General features: G+C 33.8%; 2 protein-coding genes across 5 annotated transcripts; both read right to left on the bottom strand.

The window, feature by feature from the left end:
• Positions 1 to 2,629: 2,629 nt before the first annotated feature.
• Positions 2,630 to 9,570, bottom strand: LOC110696113 (F-box/kelch-repeat protein At3g23880-like). 4 transcript variants are annotated; one of them, XR_002506255.1, is made up of 4 exons: positions 9,244 to 9,570; positions 5,151 to 7,930; positions 3,311 to 3,473; positions 2,630 to 3,077 (listed from the first exon to the last, which is right to left on the bottom strand). XR_002506255.1 is itself a non-coding variant. In XM_021873395.1 (3 exons), the coding sequence occupies exons 2-3, from the start codon at positions 6,310 to 6,312 to the stop codon at positions 3,049 to 3,051; spliced, it is 1,191 nt and encodes a 396-aa protein (XP_021729087.1). In that variant the 5' UTR covers positions 6,313 to 7,930; positions 8,272 to 9,569; the 3' UTR covers positions 2,630 to 3,048. The 4 variants fall into 4 exon arrangements, 3 of the variants coding, with proteins under 3 accessions (XP_021729087.1, XP_021729088.1, XP_021729086.1); XM_021873395.1 differs by lacking the exon at positions 3,311 to 3,473 and having other exon boundaries at positions 8,272 to 9,569; XM_021873396.1 differs by lacking the exon at positions 3,311 to 3,473 and having other exon boundaries at positions 5,151 to 7,933; positions 9,244 to 9,569.
• A 1,451-nt stretch (positions 9,571 to 11,021) lies between these two features.
• LOC110696186 (F-box/kelch-repeat protein At3g23880-like) lies at positions 11,022 to 11,882 on the bottom strand. Its single transcript, XM_021873473.1, has one exon. It carries the CDS (start codon positions 11,880 to 11,882, stop codon positions 11,022 to 11,024), a length of 861 nt encoding a protein of 286 aa, XP_021729165.1.
• Between the last annotated feature and the right edge of the window lie 4,928 nt (positions 11,883 to 16,810).

Raw genomic sequence — 16,810 nt, 5'->3', positions numbered from 1 at the left:
GTAAATTGGTCGTTTAAAGGCAAATTGGATGGTTCTACCCACCCAATTGGACTTCCAGAGGGTATTAGAAACCATGGTAAACATTTCAGCAATTTTTATTTTTGGACAAAAAAAATTCAGAAAATTCCAAAATTAAAGGCTAATATCCACGCTTTTTGAGAAATTTTGGAGGTTTCGGTACCCGGTGTCGAAAAGGCTTGAAACTTTAGGGATTACATCTCGGAGTCATATAAAGCCATTTGGAACCATATATCATCATTATATGTTGTCATAAATGTTCGTGGTAGGCTTGAATTAATAAAATCGGTGCAAGTTGTAAATTAGAAATTGGCCGTTTAAATGCAAATTGAATGGTTCCCTCCAACTAATTGGACTCCCAGTGGGTATTAGGGAACATGGTTAACATTTCGGAAATTTTTATTTCCGGGCAAAAAAAATCAAAAAATTCCAAAATTGAATGCTAATATCCACACTTTTTGATAAATTTTGGAGGTTTCAGGGCCCGGTGTTGAAAAGTCTAGAAATTATAGGGGATTAATCTGGGGGTCATATAATGCCGTTTGGAACCATATATGATCATTATTTGTTGTCATAAATGTTCGTGGACTAGTGGTACGCTTGAGTTAATGAAATCGGCGCAAATTGTAAGCCGGTAAATTGGCTATTTAAAGGCAAATTTGGGTTCCACTCACCCACCCAATTGTACTCCCGGAGGGTATTAGAGACAATGGTAAACATCTCGGCAATTTTTATTTTCGAGCGAAAAAAAGTCAATAAAGTCATTTTCAAGTCAGGTCATTCTCGGGTTCAAGTCGGGTTCGGTTTTAAGTCAATAATTTGTGGGTTATAATCAGGTTGGGTCATTTCCAAGTCGGGTCATTTTCGGAGTCAAGTCAATTTATTTTCAAGTCAATAATTTGCAGGTTACAATCAGGTCGGGTCATTTCCAAGTCGGGTCATATTCGGGTTCAACTAATTGTAAATAGATAATTATCATTTTTATCAAGCTAATTATTTCCTTTGACTATCATATACATTGCAATATAATAGGGAACTATAGTTTATAATTTAGGAAGATAATTATCTACTTTGACCATACAACAAATATATAATCCCTCCGTGTTTTTTTAAGTGTTACAATTTCCATTTCCGATCGTGTTTTTTAATTGTTGCACTTCCTTTTTTGGCAAAAAGCTACATTATAAATATTATATCTCTCTCTCCTCTCATGGCCCCCACCCAAAACCACTACTACTTTTTTTTATTATATCTTTCCTCTCACATTCATTAATTTTCAATAAACTATTAACCCAACTATCTTTCTTTTACAATTTTTTAATACTCCAACTACTCCAGTTACCTCTTATTTTATTTAAGTCAATTAAATTGCATAACACTATGTGCCGGTCAAACTGTAACACTTAAAAAAAACGGAGGGAGTACTATATTTAACTCTTAAATTTGAGGATGGTGCTCCTTTCTTTTGCTGGCCTGGACCGACTTGGTCTCCCTAGACAAAATGCTTTGATCAACAATAATAAGGTGGTCTAAATTGCATTTAAGGTGATTTGAAATCGGGCAAGGAACAATTTGTGTTGAATCTAGGTCGGGTTAATAACAAGTCGTGTTGATTTCTAGTCGGGTTAGTAACAGATCGGGTTGAATTTTAGGGTCAGGTTTGTAATATGTCTAGCAAAATTCGGATCGGGTCAATAACAAGTCGGGTTGAATTTGGGTCAGGTCAATAACAAGACGAGTTGATTTTGGGTCATGTTTGTAACAGGTTGGGTTAAATTCGGGTCGGGTTGAATTCAGGTGAGGTTAGTAAAAAGTCGGGTTAAATTCGGGTTTTGACGGGTTAAAACGGGTTTGGGTCGATTTCGGTTCAAGTCGGGTTCGGTTCAGGTCAATAATTTACGGGTTACATTCGGGTGGGGTCATCTCTAGGTCATTTAATGTTCGTGTTCAGGACTCACATATTCGGGTCAACGTGGGTCTAGGGTTGGTTTCAGGTCGGATTTAGGTCACCATTTTTTCGGGTTCAGATGGATCGATTAATAGTCGGATTTGAGTAGTGACTGTAGGTCTTTAGTGTAATATAGACTATGAAAAGTTGGACCAATTGTCCACATTGTGTTGGGAGTTTGGGACCAAGGTTGATCCTTTGTTTTTTTATTGGCATGTACTCTCTATGTCCCTTTATTTTTGCCCCATTGTCATTTTTTGGTCAAACTTTATAAACGTTGACCGTATATTACTCTTAATCTATAAGAGATTCGGCTCATTATATATTTTATTAATATTAGGTTTTTATTATTTTAACATGTATGAGAATAAAGATATGTGCGTTCTAAAACGCGACTTAGAGACCGTGAAAAGTCAAATGGGGCAAAAAAGTAAGGACGGATGGAATAGTACATAATTCTTTATGTTAATGTGTGGAACTGTGGACCACCTTTGATCAATAATACGAGTGTCTATATAATCATCATCATCACCAACTCACCAAGTGTAGGGCAAATTATACTCCATACTTCATATTCCACATAAATTTGATGAAAAATATATACACTACCTGTCTACATACATTGAAACAATCGTAACAAGTAACTATATATAAATATACTGAGACCAAGTAACTATATTTTTACTTTTATTTAAAGCACTTAGAATGCTCTTAAAATTTGCCCAAATAATATGGGAATAATATAAATAAAAAGATATGGGTATTTAACAAATCCAAAGGAAAAGTTTAAAATTATCTCTTAACATTTGCCCAAATATTTCTTTTTATGCTACCCGGTTGCAATGATCATTGAGGTCGGTAAGAAGAAGCCAAAGGCTGAGTTAATGCCATGTCTACACATACGCCACGGATTAATTGCCAATAAGGTACATATCAATATTATTTCTGAATGCAGTAAATTATTTGAAACTGAAATCATGATTATAGATGGAACAAGTTGTAAACAGACTTTCATAGCTCAAAACAGAGGTCAGTTGCGCCATTGAGCTTCACATCTCCACATACACCGCCACAGCGGCAAACTATCTTCTGTCAAAATCATTCTGCAATCCTGAATCAACAAATAGAAACCTGGTTAGAGACTAATCTACAGAATTACGATCTCAGCAGTAAAGTTGCATCAACTGTTGAAGAAACAAACCCTGCAGTTATTAAGTGTGTCGTTTGTAACAATAAAGTTCTCGTACCAAAACCGAAAAGTTCGTAAGCTAAATCAAAGACAACATATTAAGGAAGATGCACATTGGAAACAGAACGTCCAACATTTTACAACAGCAGTTATACCTACTAGCAGTTCTTCATGGATCACATAGCTTAGCAAAAGTTTAAAATAGCTTTTGTCAATATAACGGCAAAAACAGTTTCATAGATCAAAGGTTGTAGGTTGCATCTTCAAGTTTCATGTCTTGGTGGACAGCATGTCAATAGGTTTATGCAACCTGCCTAGCTGAATCATCAGAACAACTGCTGTTAGAAACCAAATTGTAACAGTGAAGCTTCAAAAATTCAATACTAGATGAGGCATGTTAAGACTTGAAATAAGGGTAACTGGTGAAAAATTTTGACAGAACTGCTTCCAATCACTGAAATTGAGTTGCATCTATTACTTTATTTGATAAGAGTTGCATCTTAGCAGTAGCATTAATGTGTTATAGGAGTCACTTGACTAAACAATAAGATACACTAAAATTTAGCATTCTGTACTTGAAAGTCAGAAACTAAAATGCAGGCCAATTAAGTGCTCGAGCAAAGTTGATCAAACAAGTGGAAGAAGGCATCTTTTAAGCCTCACAAGCATATACCACGTATTCTTTAAACCATGAAATCAAAGTGGCAAATTTACATCCATTGTCATATTTAAACAGCTTGATTTAAACTTTCAAGAAAACAAAAGACAATGGATTTAAATTTAAAAGTACCTCTCCTATTACATTTGTCGAATCTGTAGTAGGATGAGGTGAAATTAGACCCGAAACATACCATCAATCTCATCTCACCCTTAACCTTCAAATGCAAAAATTGGTTTTTTTGAACTTGAACAACCAAGCCTAGCATTAGAGGATATTGAAAAGCAACATCCACCTTACCAATCTTTGTGAACTCGGTCATGTCTCTGATATCACTGTCTAAAGTCAAATGAAAAACAAACAGAATCTACGTCTCCTGGATGTTTCATAATGTCTATAACCTATTCATTTTCAGCATTGAGAGTACACTTGGATAAGCACCCTCCCATGACACATAAGATAGCACGTTGCCCCGTGGCAAATGCAAAGACAAGTGAGGGAACAATTCATATATTTCAAGAGCAAGACCAAAGGCAATAATTCTCAATTCATATCTCAAAAGCAGTCCAGTACAAAGTTTTATTGACCAATTTTGGCCGTTTAATATAATATATCCATTAAATCCAAATTCAATCTTCTTCCAAGAGTAAAATTTCAATGAGAAAACATGAATTGATTTGGCTCAATTGTTGAATAATTCCCACCACCTTATGATCATTCAGAGAGGTTACATACTCAAATCCCCAAATAATACTGAAAAAAGATAGAAGTATTTCAACTTCTAGAAACAAGGTTTTATATTTATGATATTGATTAGTAGCAGGGTTGTATAATATAACTACTCACTCAAATATAATTCGACCCAAATAGCTCAAATCACTTCAAATAACAAGTCACAGCCATAAAAGCTTATACTATTTAAAAAATGTATGCATAAGACACATCATGGTCTGTAACAAGTAATAAACAAAGTTACTCCATGCAATTCAAGCCATAACAATTTAGAACATCATTTAAACACATACATTCATTGATTTCATTCCATCATGGATCATTGATAAAGATAAAGTTAAATAGCTCAAAACATATATTAGTATTAACAAATAAATTATACAATTTTAACATATTTAAAGCAAGAAGTCAAGAGAGGATGTTCTTAACATAACAAAGAGTCTCATAGTTCTAATCAGAGGCCAGTTACGTTATTGAGCTTCACATCTCCACAGACAACGCCACAGCACAAAAGCAAAACCGAGAAAGTCATAAGCTAAATCGAGACAATGAGCTAAAGGAAGCAAGTAAAACAGAACAAATAAAAGGCAAAGGCATAGGGGTACCTGTTCTAAAGCATTGGGCAACTCCACACTCCACAGGAGGAAGAGGTGAAATTTGACTCGGAACATAACTCGCCATATAAGTGCTCCCCAGGTTTTCATTAGTTTCAAATGTCACAATTGATTTCATTGAACTCGAAACAACCAAGCATGGCACCCAGCAACGAGGATAAACAACAAATATCTTGCCAGCCTCTGTCAAGCCGATCAAATCATCAAACACAGTGTCTCTCACATCAGAATAAAAACCCTTAACCACGACTCCCGGTCGTTTCACAATGTGTATCACCAAATTATCATGAGAGTTGCGAACGCAAACAGATAAGCACCCTCCCATGACACATAAGGATAAGGTAGCATTCTCGGGTGCTCGAACAGCCAAATCAGTGAGCATAGCAAATGTCTCAAGACCCAAATCAAAGGAAACAATTTGTACATCCCCATTACCATTATCATCCTCCTTTTTCCAATACAAAGTCTCATTAACCAACCTTGATCGACCCACTAATCTACATTCACCAACATCAAATTCAATCCTACTCCAAGTATTAGTCCTCAATGAAAACACATGAACTGAATCGATCTTGGCTCGAAACCGGAACTGAGCGATTCTAACCACCTTATAGTCATCAAGAGAGGATACATAACCAAACCCCCAACAAATATCCCTAGAATTTTGCTCCAAAAATTCAAAATAATATTTATGAAATTGATTAATTTCAGGGTTCCATAAAATGAAATATTTTCCATTCATTTCACCTAAACAAATCAACCCATTACATGATCCTGCCAATCCAATACTTTCCCTCCTACCAACACGAAAATTAGCATTTAATTCAACCAAATTATACTGACTAGTACGAACATATTCAACCTGAACCTCATCATTATCATGATTATTGCATGTATAAAGGTAAAATGTTTTCCCAGATTGAATAAAGAGAGTTTCAATTGGGGTAAAAGGGTCACTAAAAATAGATTGTTTGATATGATCCAAGAAGAAATTGACATTAAAATTCCATTGCTTTGAAATTAGCTTACATCGGATTAGCGGTTTGGGAGGAAGGCGCGTAAGAATGTGTTGAGTTATGATTTCATCAAGAAGTTGTATTTCTTGAACATCTTCTCTTGATTTCTTCTTTTTGTTCTTATCGCTTTCTTCCATTTCTCTCACTGTTTGTGTTTAGTTTCAAGAATGAGGTCTCAAAACTGCCTCTTTTTATGTTTTCAATGTAACTGTGATAAATTTTGTTCCGGAAAAAAAGATATTACAGGTCAAAGTTTTATTTCCCGGTAATAATTTATGTGTTGTTGTAAAGGTTCAAGAATTAATACTCCCTCCGTCATTTATTGATAGTTTTTTATGAATATTTTTTATTGAAATTAATAAATGTAAAAAAAGTAGTACGAAGTAACATTAAAAAGTAATTAACATTGGGTATGCATAAAAAAGTAGAGAGAAAATAATAAAAGTACATGAAAAAACAAAATTTATATGAGAAATTTAAATTTGCACAAATATCGTTGCAAATTAGAGGAAATTTTAGTAAAAAAAATTTGATATTAAAGGTACTTCAAAAAAGCAAATGGGACTATTATTTTGGAACTTAAAATTGGTCATAAAAGACTATAAGGAACGGAGGGAGTACAACGATTAGTTTTTATGACCTTTTATTTCACCCACCAAATTTATTGAAAAGTAAGTGAGATGTTTGGAAATAAAACAAAATATATTAAAGATATACATAAAATAAATAAAAGAAATCAAGAAATTAAAGAACACAGATATTTATTTCCTTAAAAGGGAAGATGATGTAGCAATTAAAAAACAAATGACGTATTAGAGATAGTAAGGACATGTTCACCTTAGTTGCAGTTCAGCTCCAATCAATTCAATTCAGCTCCTAATTTTCTTCTCTTATAAAATATTCATTTCAGCTCAGCTCAATTAAGTTCAATTCAGCTCCGATCAGTTCAGTTCAATTCGGTAAATGTAAACATGCCCTAGACGTGAATAATTTTTATTACTCAATATGTGGAATGGTGCATGTTGGAAAGCCTAATCCATAATCTAAATGGTAGGCTTGATCAATAATCATAAATTCATAAGTAGCCCAACATGCCCGGCCGACCTTAACCTTTGGCCCAAATTGAGCCAACATTTTTAGCCCATGATCACCTTTATTAGTAAATGGTATTCCTTTTGCCCTTCCATCTCATCCACCCAAGTCTTCCATTTCAATTTTAATTGCAAAACAATCTAAATGCTTGACTGCTAGTTTATCTCACATAGCTAAAGAGGAGTTAAATGTCCTAGTGAACTTTCTAGGAAAATGTCATACTGATACTGTTTTTTTGGTTGAAACTAAGGGAAGCAAGAGTAAATTGCAAGCTTAGAATATGAGCTCACAGGCATAAATTCAAACAGCCTAGATTAGGTGCTCTGATCTAGTTAAGATCGTAGAAGGATAGACATGAAATACCACAGATATTCAAACATCCTAATATCATAAGTACGGATTCTACCTCAACAGTTATTATATCCCCTTAGCAATCATAGAGTACCGTTGAGTTACATGAGCCAAAACAAAGAGGCATCAAAGTTATATGTAAATATTACAAGTCAAAGAATCAACAAAATTTTCATGGATCATCCAAAAAAAATCACACAGGTTGATATTATACCAGTTTAAACTTCCATGTCTAAGGATAAAGATAGCATAACTCGTTGAGTTTCTCAAATCGGCTACAACCAATCTTCTACCAAAAAGAATTCATGCCACCTGCTTCACAAAATTTGAAGAATCTGCTGTTAGAAAATACTAAGTGAAACAATGCTGTTATATAGTATATACTCTTTTAATCTGGGAAATTTTTGCTTTCTACTACTCCATAGTAATCTTCACAATACATATTTGGTGAAGAAACTTAATACTAGTACATATTTAATGAAAAAATTTCAACTATGGGACACCAACTCAGCAATCAATAAGCTTTGTTTCGTGGCCAAGAACCAAAAAAGGTTTGCATTACACATCAAGATAAAGAGCTAATAAAGCATAGTAGTAAACTACTTCTTACTACGGAGTAATAAGCAAATAAATGGCAAGGATATAGATGTTACCTGTTGCATTGGGTATCTCTTTAAAAGGATGAGGAGAACTTTGACTCATATCATAACTCTCAATTCGAGTTCTCCCTTCATATCTAAACTTCACAAGTGATTCTCTTGAACTTAGACCAACCAAGCTTAGATCAACCAAGCCTGGGGTTTCAGGACTAGTATAAGCTACAAGCACTTTATTGTTCATTGTGTATCCAATCAAGTCATCAAACTGTCCCAAGTCACAATTCAGACGAAGAGAATACACCCTTCCAGGACCTCTCAAAATGTCTATCACCCACTCATTTTGAGATCTAAAAACACACATAGACAAGCACCCTCCCATAACACATAACACAACACCCAACGGCGAAAGCACAGCCAAATGTGGGAACAATTTTCATGTTCCCGGCAGTCCAATACAATGTCTCATTAACCAACATCGGCTGTTCTATTAAAACATATGAGCAATCAACAAGATCAAATTCAATCTTTTTCCATAAGTTAGTTCTTAATGAGAACACATGAACAAATGTATCAACAAGCAATCCAATTTGGTACTAAATTACTCTCACAACCTTATAATCATCCATCGATGAAACATACCCAAATCCCCAACGAATGTGAGGAGGCCAATTACAACTAGAAATGTCCAAATCTTCAGAGAAATATTTATGTGATTGATTAGTACTAGGGTTCCATAAAATGAAATATTTACCATAAATTTCACCAAAACAAACCAACCCATTACATGATCCCACTAAATTAACCACATCATTTCCAACATCAAAGTCATAATCTTTCAACTTAATCAAATAATCTTCAGTATTTCTAGCAACTTCAGCAACATTATCATCAAGATTATCACAAGAATAAAGGTAAAAAGAATTCCCAGATTGGATAAACATGGATTTAATTGGGGGAATTGGGTGAGAATTAAAGGGTAAATTGGTGTAATTAAGGATGAAATTGGGAGAAGAAAGAGAAAAATACCAATTTTTTGGAAAGAAGCTTGTATTGAGCTAAGGATTTGATGGGCTGCCATGGAAAGATGAGATCATCAGGAAGATGTATTTGGGTTTCATCTTTTTCATTGTCTTCCATTTTTGATTTCTTCATCAATCTTCAAACTTTCATTCTGTTTGGTTAAACCTCTGTTTTCATTTACAGAGGATATTTGTTCTGCTCTTTGACTTTTTTTGTTTTTTTTAGGAAATCTGCTCTTTGAATCTTTGTTCTACTTTTACTGTATTACGGAGTACTAGACACTCGAAATTGTACAATGTACTACTGTAGGTCAGTAGTTTTTTTTTTTTTTTTTTTTTTTTTTTTTTTTTTTTTTTTTTAAAAAAAAACCAAAATTTTAACATATTCTGGTGGTTGGAAATTTGGGATCCTATTTTTAAGGATTGGCTAAGAATGTGACATATTTATCTCTTCATTCATATTTTCGTAAATTGTAAAATTCTCCATATTCACTTATTTAAATTTTTTTTTTGAGAAATCTCTCAAAAAAAAAAAAAAAAAAAGTAATTAGATTAGTTTCAAATTTCAATGCTCATTGTAGTTAGAGTAATATACGAGTACTTGTATGATTTCAGATTACATTGTTAAAGATTGTAGATGATGTTCTTTAATCTTTACATATAAGTACGAAATACATGGCTTTGACATTTTCACTATCTACATACTTTATATATTTCGATATTAGTAAATGCACATAAAAGCCGAGCATTGGCAAATATATTAGTCAAAACGATGAATTTTTACCATACTCGTGATATTCCCAGTCCCCCTACTAACTTAAAATTTTTTTGGCTTGTTTATTTAGACTTACATTATAAGTGATCCAAAGAGTATGTCGCTTTGATCTCACATTCATCACATTTGGTCCTACTAAATTTTATCTTATCAACTTCATTCAGTGGTTTTAGCCAAACAATAAAAGGATAGAGGACGTACAGTACTATTTATATGCTTTTTCATGCAATTAATCTTAATTCATACAACTCACACCAATACTCCATGAATCATTGATATAAACATAACGTTGCAGAGCTCAAAGCAGAGGTTGATAGAAATAGTTCCTAGCAAAACCACTAACAATTCACATCAGCAAAGAGTTTGTTTCAGTCCAATACAGAGGTCAGTGGCATCATAGAGCTTCACTTCTGCACAAATACCGCCACAGCAGCCGAATGTCTTCTGTCAAAATGGACTACGCAACCTGCCTCACCAAATAAAATTAACCTGCTGTTAGAAACACTCTAAGCAGTAAAGCTAAATCAACTCGATCCAAACCCTGCAATTGTTAAGCTGTAATGTTTGCAACAACAAAGATTTGGCACCATACCCAAAAAGTCATGAACTACAACAAGAAAATGAAGTAAAAGAAGCAGATCATACTGAACAAATATAAGGAAAGGTCATGGAGGGTACCTGTCCTAATGCATTAGGCAATTCCACTGGTGGAAGAGGTGAAACCAGACTCGGAACATAACTGTCCATATAATTGCTCCGATGTCTTGCATTAGCTTTAAATGTAACAATTGATTTCTTTGAACTTGTAACAATTAAGCATGGCACAAAACAACCAGGATAAACTACAAGTATCTTCCCAACCTTTGTCAATCCGATCAAATCATTGAAACTATTCACGGTCTTGTCCAAATCAGAATAACAAACCTTAACCACTCTTCCTAATTGTTTCACAATGTGTATCACCAATTCAGTATCAGAATTACGAACACATACGGATAAGCACCCTCCCATTACACACAAGACAGCATTCCCGGCCCGGGTGCACGAATAGCCAAATCAGGTAACATAGCAAAAGTCTCAAGACCCAAATCAAAGGAAACAATTTCCACATTCCCATCAACATTATCGTTCTCCTTTCTCCAATACAAAGTCTCATTAACCAACTTTGATCGACCCACTAATTTACATTCACCAACACCAAATTCAATCCTATTCCAACTGTTAGTCCTTAATGAGAACACATGAACTGAATCGACCTTGCCTTGAAATCGAAACTGAGAGATTCTAACCACCTTATAATCATCAATAGAGGATACATAACCAAAACCCCAATAAATTTCTTTAGAATCTTGCTCCAAATATTCCAAGTAATATTTATGAAATTGATGTTTGGCAAACAAAAAATACTTGTAAAATTGATTAATAGCAGGGTTCCATAAAATGAAATATTTTCCATAAATTTCACCAAAACAAACCAACCCATTACATGATCCAACTAATCCAATATTTTCCCTCTTACCAACATCAAATTCAGCATTTAATTCAACCAATTTATATTCACTAGTACGAATATATTCGACATCAACATCAGCATGATCATGATTATTGCAATTGTAAATGTAAAATCTACTACCAGATTGAATAAAGAGGGATTCAATTGGGGTAAAAGGGCGACTATATAAAGATGGTTTGATATAATCATGGAAGAAATTGACATTACAATCCCATTGCTTTGAAATTAGCTTACATCGGATTAACTGTTTGAGGGGAAGCAAGGGAAGGATGTGCTGAATTATGATTTCATCTGGAAGATATCTTTCTTCAACAACTTTTATCGTTTTCTTGCTGTTGTTATGATCGCTTTCTTCCATTTCTCTCACTTGTACTGTTTGTAATACCAGTCGTTTGAAGAATCAACTCCGAAAATGAAAACTGTTTTTCTTTTGAGTTTCAAAGTAAGCATTTACTTTTTCGCAGGAATGAGTTTTGAAGGGAAAATTCAAGTTTTTCTATTAGATAAATATGATATACAAGTATATTGTTTTGCTTTTATTTTCTAAATAATAAAAGTGAAATAGTGAAGTGACACAGGAAAAAAAAAATGTATTGTTATGAGAGGAGATTAACTTGGAATGATATTAGGTCAAAGTGGTTTCAAAAAAATAAATAAATAAATAAATATTAGGTCAAAGTATTCCATTTCACATTTAAATTAAATATAACTTTGAAAATAAAAATTGTTTTGATAGTAGCCTAGTAGGTGAATGTATGAATACTTGCATTGGGAATAGTTGCATAGAAAATATGTATGTACGAGGAAAATTGTGTAAAAAAAAATTAAAATTGAAACATAAGAGCTTGTTTGACATGATTTTTTGTTATCAGTTTCCTGTTTTTTAGAAAACTAAAAACCAAAAACAGAAAACAAGAAAAAGGTGTTTTTACTTTTTTGTTGTCAGTTTTCAAAATTATTATGATTTTAATAAGTTCAAATAATTTTTGATACATTTTATGTGACATATATCATATACTTTTATAAAACAAAAACCAAAAAAAGAAAACCACAGTAATGCCTCCCGAAGGGTATTACTACTATTAGGGACCATGGTAAACATTTCGGAAATTTTTATTTCCAGATGAAAAAATAAAGTCAAAAAATTCCAAAATTAAAGTCTAAGATCCATGATTGTGAAATTTTGGAGATTTCGAGACCCGGTGTCGAAAAGCCTTGAAATTTTAAGATTAAATCTAGGGGTCATATAATGCTGTTTGGAACCATATATGATCATTATATGTTGTCATAAATGTTTGTGGTATGCTTGAGTTAATGAAATTGGTGCAAGTCGTAAACCGGAAAATAGGTTGTTTAAAGGCAAATTGGAGGGTTCCACCCACACAATTGGACTCCCTGAGGGTATTTGGGACCATGATAAATATTTCGACAATTTTTATTTACGAGCGAAAAAAGTCAAAGAATTCAAAAATTGAAGGCAATATCCACGCTTTTTGGGAAATTTTAAAGTTTTCGGAACCAGATGTCTAAAAGTCTCGAAATTCTAGGGAATACATTTGAGGTCATAACCATATGTGATCATTTTTTATTGTTATAAATGTTCGTTGTAGGCTTGAGTTAATGAAATCGATGTAAGTTTTAAACTCGTTTAAAGGCAAATTAGATGGTTCCTCCCACCCAATTGGACCCCCAGAGGGTATTGGGGACCATGGTAAACATTTCGGCATTTTTTTTATTTCTGGGCGAAAAAAGTCAAAAAAAATTCTTAAATTGAAGGCTAATAACCACGCTTTTTGAGAAATTTCGAAAATTTCGGGGCCAGGTGTCGAAAAGAAATGAGATTTATTAGATACATCTCGGGGTCATATAATGACGTTTGAAACCATTAATGGCCATTATATGTTGTCAAAAATGTTCTTGGTAGGCTTGAGTTAATGAAATAAGTGCAAGTTGTAAACCGGTAAATTGGCCATTTAAATAAAAATTGGATGGTTCCACCCACCTAATTAGACTATAGGAGGGTATTTGGAACCATGGTAAACATTTTGGCACTTTTTATTTTTGGGCGAAAAAAAAAGTCAAAAAATTCCAAAATTGAAGGCTTTTTAAGAAATTTTTGAAGTTTCGGGGCCCAGTGACGAAAAGATTTGAGATTTTAGGGGATACATCTCGGGGTCATATAATGCTGTTTGGAACCATATATGATCATTATATGTTGTCATAAATGTTCGTGGTAGGCTTGAGTTAATTAAATCGGTGCAAGTTGTAAACCGGTAAATTGGTCGTTTAAAGGCAAATTGGATGGTTCCACCCATATAATTGGACTCCCGGAGGGTATTAAGATACATGGCAAACATTTCGACAATTTTTATTTACGATTAAAAAAAAGTCAAAAAAAATTCCAAAATTGAAGGTTAATATCCACGTTTTTTGAGAAAGTTTTATGTTTTAGGATCCGGTGTCGTCCAAAAGACTTGAGATTTTAGGGAATATATCTTGTGTTCATATAATGTCGTTAGAAAGCATTTATGATCATTATTTTTTGTCATAAATCTTCGTGGTAGGCTTGAGTCAATGAAATCGGTGAAGTTGTAAACCGGTAATTAAATTGGCCGTTTAAAGGCAAATTGGATGGTTCCACCAACCCAATTGGATCCCGGAGGGTATTAGGGATCATGGTAAACATTTTGGAAATTTTTATTTACGGGCAAAAAAAAGTCAAAAAATTTCAAAATTGAAGGCTAATATCCACGTTTTTTTGAGAAATCTTGGAGGTTTCGAACCCCGTGTCGAAAAAGACTTGAGATTTTAGAGAATATATCTCGGGGTCGTATAATGTCGCTAGAAACCATTTATGATCATTATTTGTTGTCATAAGTGTTCGTGGTAGGCTTCAATTAATGAAATCGGTGCAAGTTGTATACGGATAAATTGGTCGTTTAGATGCAAATTAGTGGTTCCACCCACCCAATTGGAGTACCAGAGGGTATTAGGGACCATGGTAAATATTTGGGCAATTTTTATTTTCAGGCGAAAAAAAGTTAAAAAAATTCCAAAATTGAAGGCTAATATCTACGCATTTTAAGAAATTTTTTAGGTTTCAGGGCCCGGTGTCGAAAAACTTTGAGATTTTAGGGGATACATCTTAGGGTCATATAATATTGTTTTAAACCATACATGATCATTATATGTTGTTATAAATGTTCGTGGTAGGCTTGAGTTAATGAAATCGATGTAAGTTGTAAACCGATAAATTCGCAATTTAAAGGCAAATTGGATGGTTCCACCCACCTAATTGGACTCCCGAATTGTATTAGGGACCATGGTAAAAATTTCGGCAATTTTTATTTACAGGCGAAAAAAGTCAAAAAAATTTCCAAAATTTAAGGCTAATATCCACGCTTTTTGAGAAATTTTGGAGGTTTCGAGGCCCGGTATTGAAAATCATTGAGATTTTTTCGAAATTTTTTAAAAAGCATGGATATCAGCCTTCAATTTCGAAATTTTTTGACATTTTTCTTCGCACGGAAATAAAAATTTCCGAAATGTTTACCATGGTTACTAATACCCCCCAAAGTCCAATTGGATGGGTTTTGTTTTCAAACGACCAATTTTCCGGTTTACAACTTGCACCGATTTCATTAACTTAAGCCTACCACGAACATTTATGACAACAAATAATGATTATATATATTTCTAAACAACATTATATGACCCCGAAATGTATTCCCTAGCATTTCAAGACTTTTAGACACCGGGCCCGGAAGACTTCAAATTTCTCAAAAAGCGTGGATAATTCGCCTTCAAATTTTTTAATTTTTTGACTTTTTTTCGACCGGAAATAAAAATTGTCAAAATGTTAACTATGGTCCATAATACCCTCTCGGAGTTCAATTAGGTAGGTGGAACCATCCAATTTGTCTTTAAAAGACCAATATACCGATTTACAACTTGCACCGATTTCATTAACTCAAGCCTACCACGAACATTTATGACAACATATAATGATCATATATGGTTCCAAACGGTATTATATGACCCTGAGATGTATCCCCTAAAATCTTAAGGATTTTCGACAACGGTAATCCGAAACCTCCAAAATTTCTCAAAAAACGTGGATATTAGCCTTCAATTTTTGAATTTTTTAACTTTTTTTCGCCAGAAAATAAAAATATCCGAAATGTTAACCATGTTCCCTAATATTCTCTGGGAGTCCAATTGTGTGAGTGGAACCATCCTATTTTCCTTTAAACGACCTATTTACCGGTTTACAACTTGCACCGATTTCATTAACTCAAGCTTACTATGAACATTTATGACAACATATAATGGTCATATATGGTTCCAAACGGCTTTATATGACCCTTATATGTAGTCCTAAAATTTCAAGACTTTTCGACACCGGGCCTCGAAATCTCCAAAAATTTTCAACAAGTATGGATCTTAGACTTTAACTTTGGAATTTTTTGACTTTTTTTTCGCCCGTAAATAAAAATTGTCGAATACTTACCATGGTCCCTAATACCCTTCGGTAGGCCAATTGTGATGGGTGGAACTATCCAATTTTCCTTTAAACGGCCAATTTACCGATTTACTACTTGCACCGATTTCATTAATTCAAGCCTACCACGATTTATGACAACATATAATGATCATATATTGTTCCAAACGGCATTATATGAATCTGAGACGTATCCCCTAAAATCTCAAACCTTTTCGACATCGGGCCCTTAAACCTCTAAAATTTCTCAAAAAACGTGAATATTAGCCTTAATTTTGGAATTTTTAAAATTTTTTTGCCCATAAATAAAAATTTCCGAAAAGTTTACCATGGTCTCTAATACCCTCTTGAAAGTCCAATTGGGTGGGTGGAACCATCCAATTTGCTTTTAAATGGCCAATTTATATTACCGATTTACAACTTGCACCGATTTCATTAATTCAAGCACACCACGAACATTTATGACAACATATAATGATCATATATGGTTTCAAACGACATTATATGACCCCGAGACGTTTCTCCTAAATTCTCAAACAATTTTGACACCGGGCCCCGAAACCTACAAAATTTCTCAAAAGCGTAGATATTAGCTTTCAATATTTGAATTTTTTGCCTTTTTTTCGCCCGAAAATAAAAATTGACGACATGTTATCGTGATCCCTAATACCCTTCGAGATTCCAATTGGGTAGGTGGAACCCATATAATTTGCCTTTAATCGACCAATTTACCGGTTTACAATTTGCACCGATTTCATTAACTCAAGACAACCACGAACATCTAT

The sequence above is a fragment of the Chenopodium quinoa genome, unplaced genomic scaffold, assembly GCF_001683475.1.
Source record: "Chenopodium quinoa cultivar QQ74 unplaced genomic scaffold, ASM168347v1, whole genome shotgun sequence".
In the NCBI taxonomy this organism is placed as follows: domain Eukaryota; kingdom Viridiplantae; phylum Streptophyta; class Magnoliopsida; order Caryophyllales; family Amaranthaceae; genus Chenopodium; species Chenopodium quinoa.
Note: the sequence above shows the minus strand (reverse complement) of the source record. Positions and strands in the feature narration are given on the sequence as shown.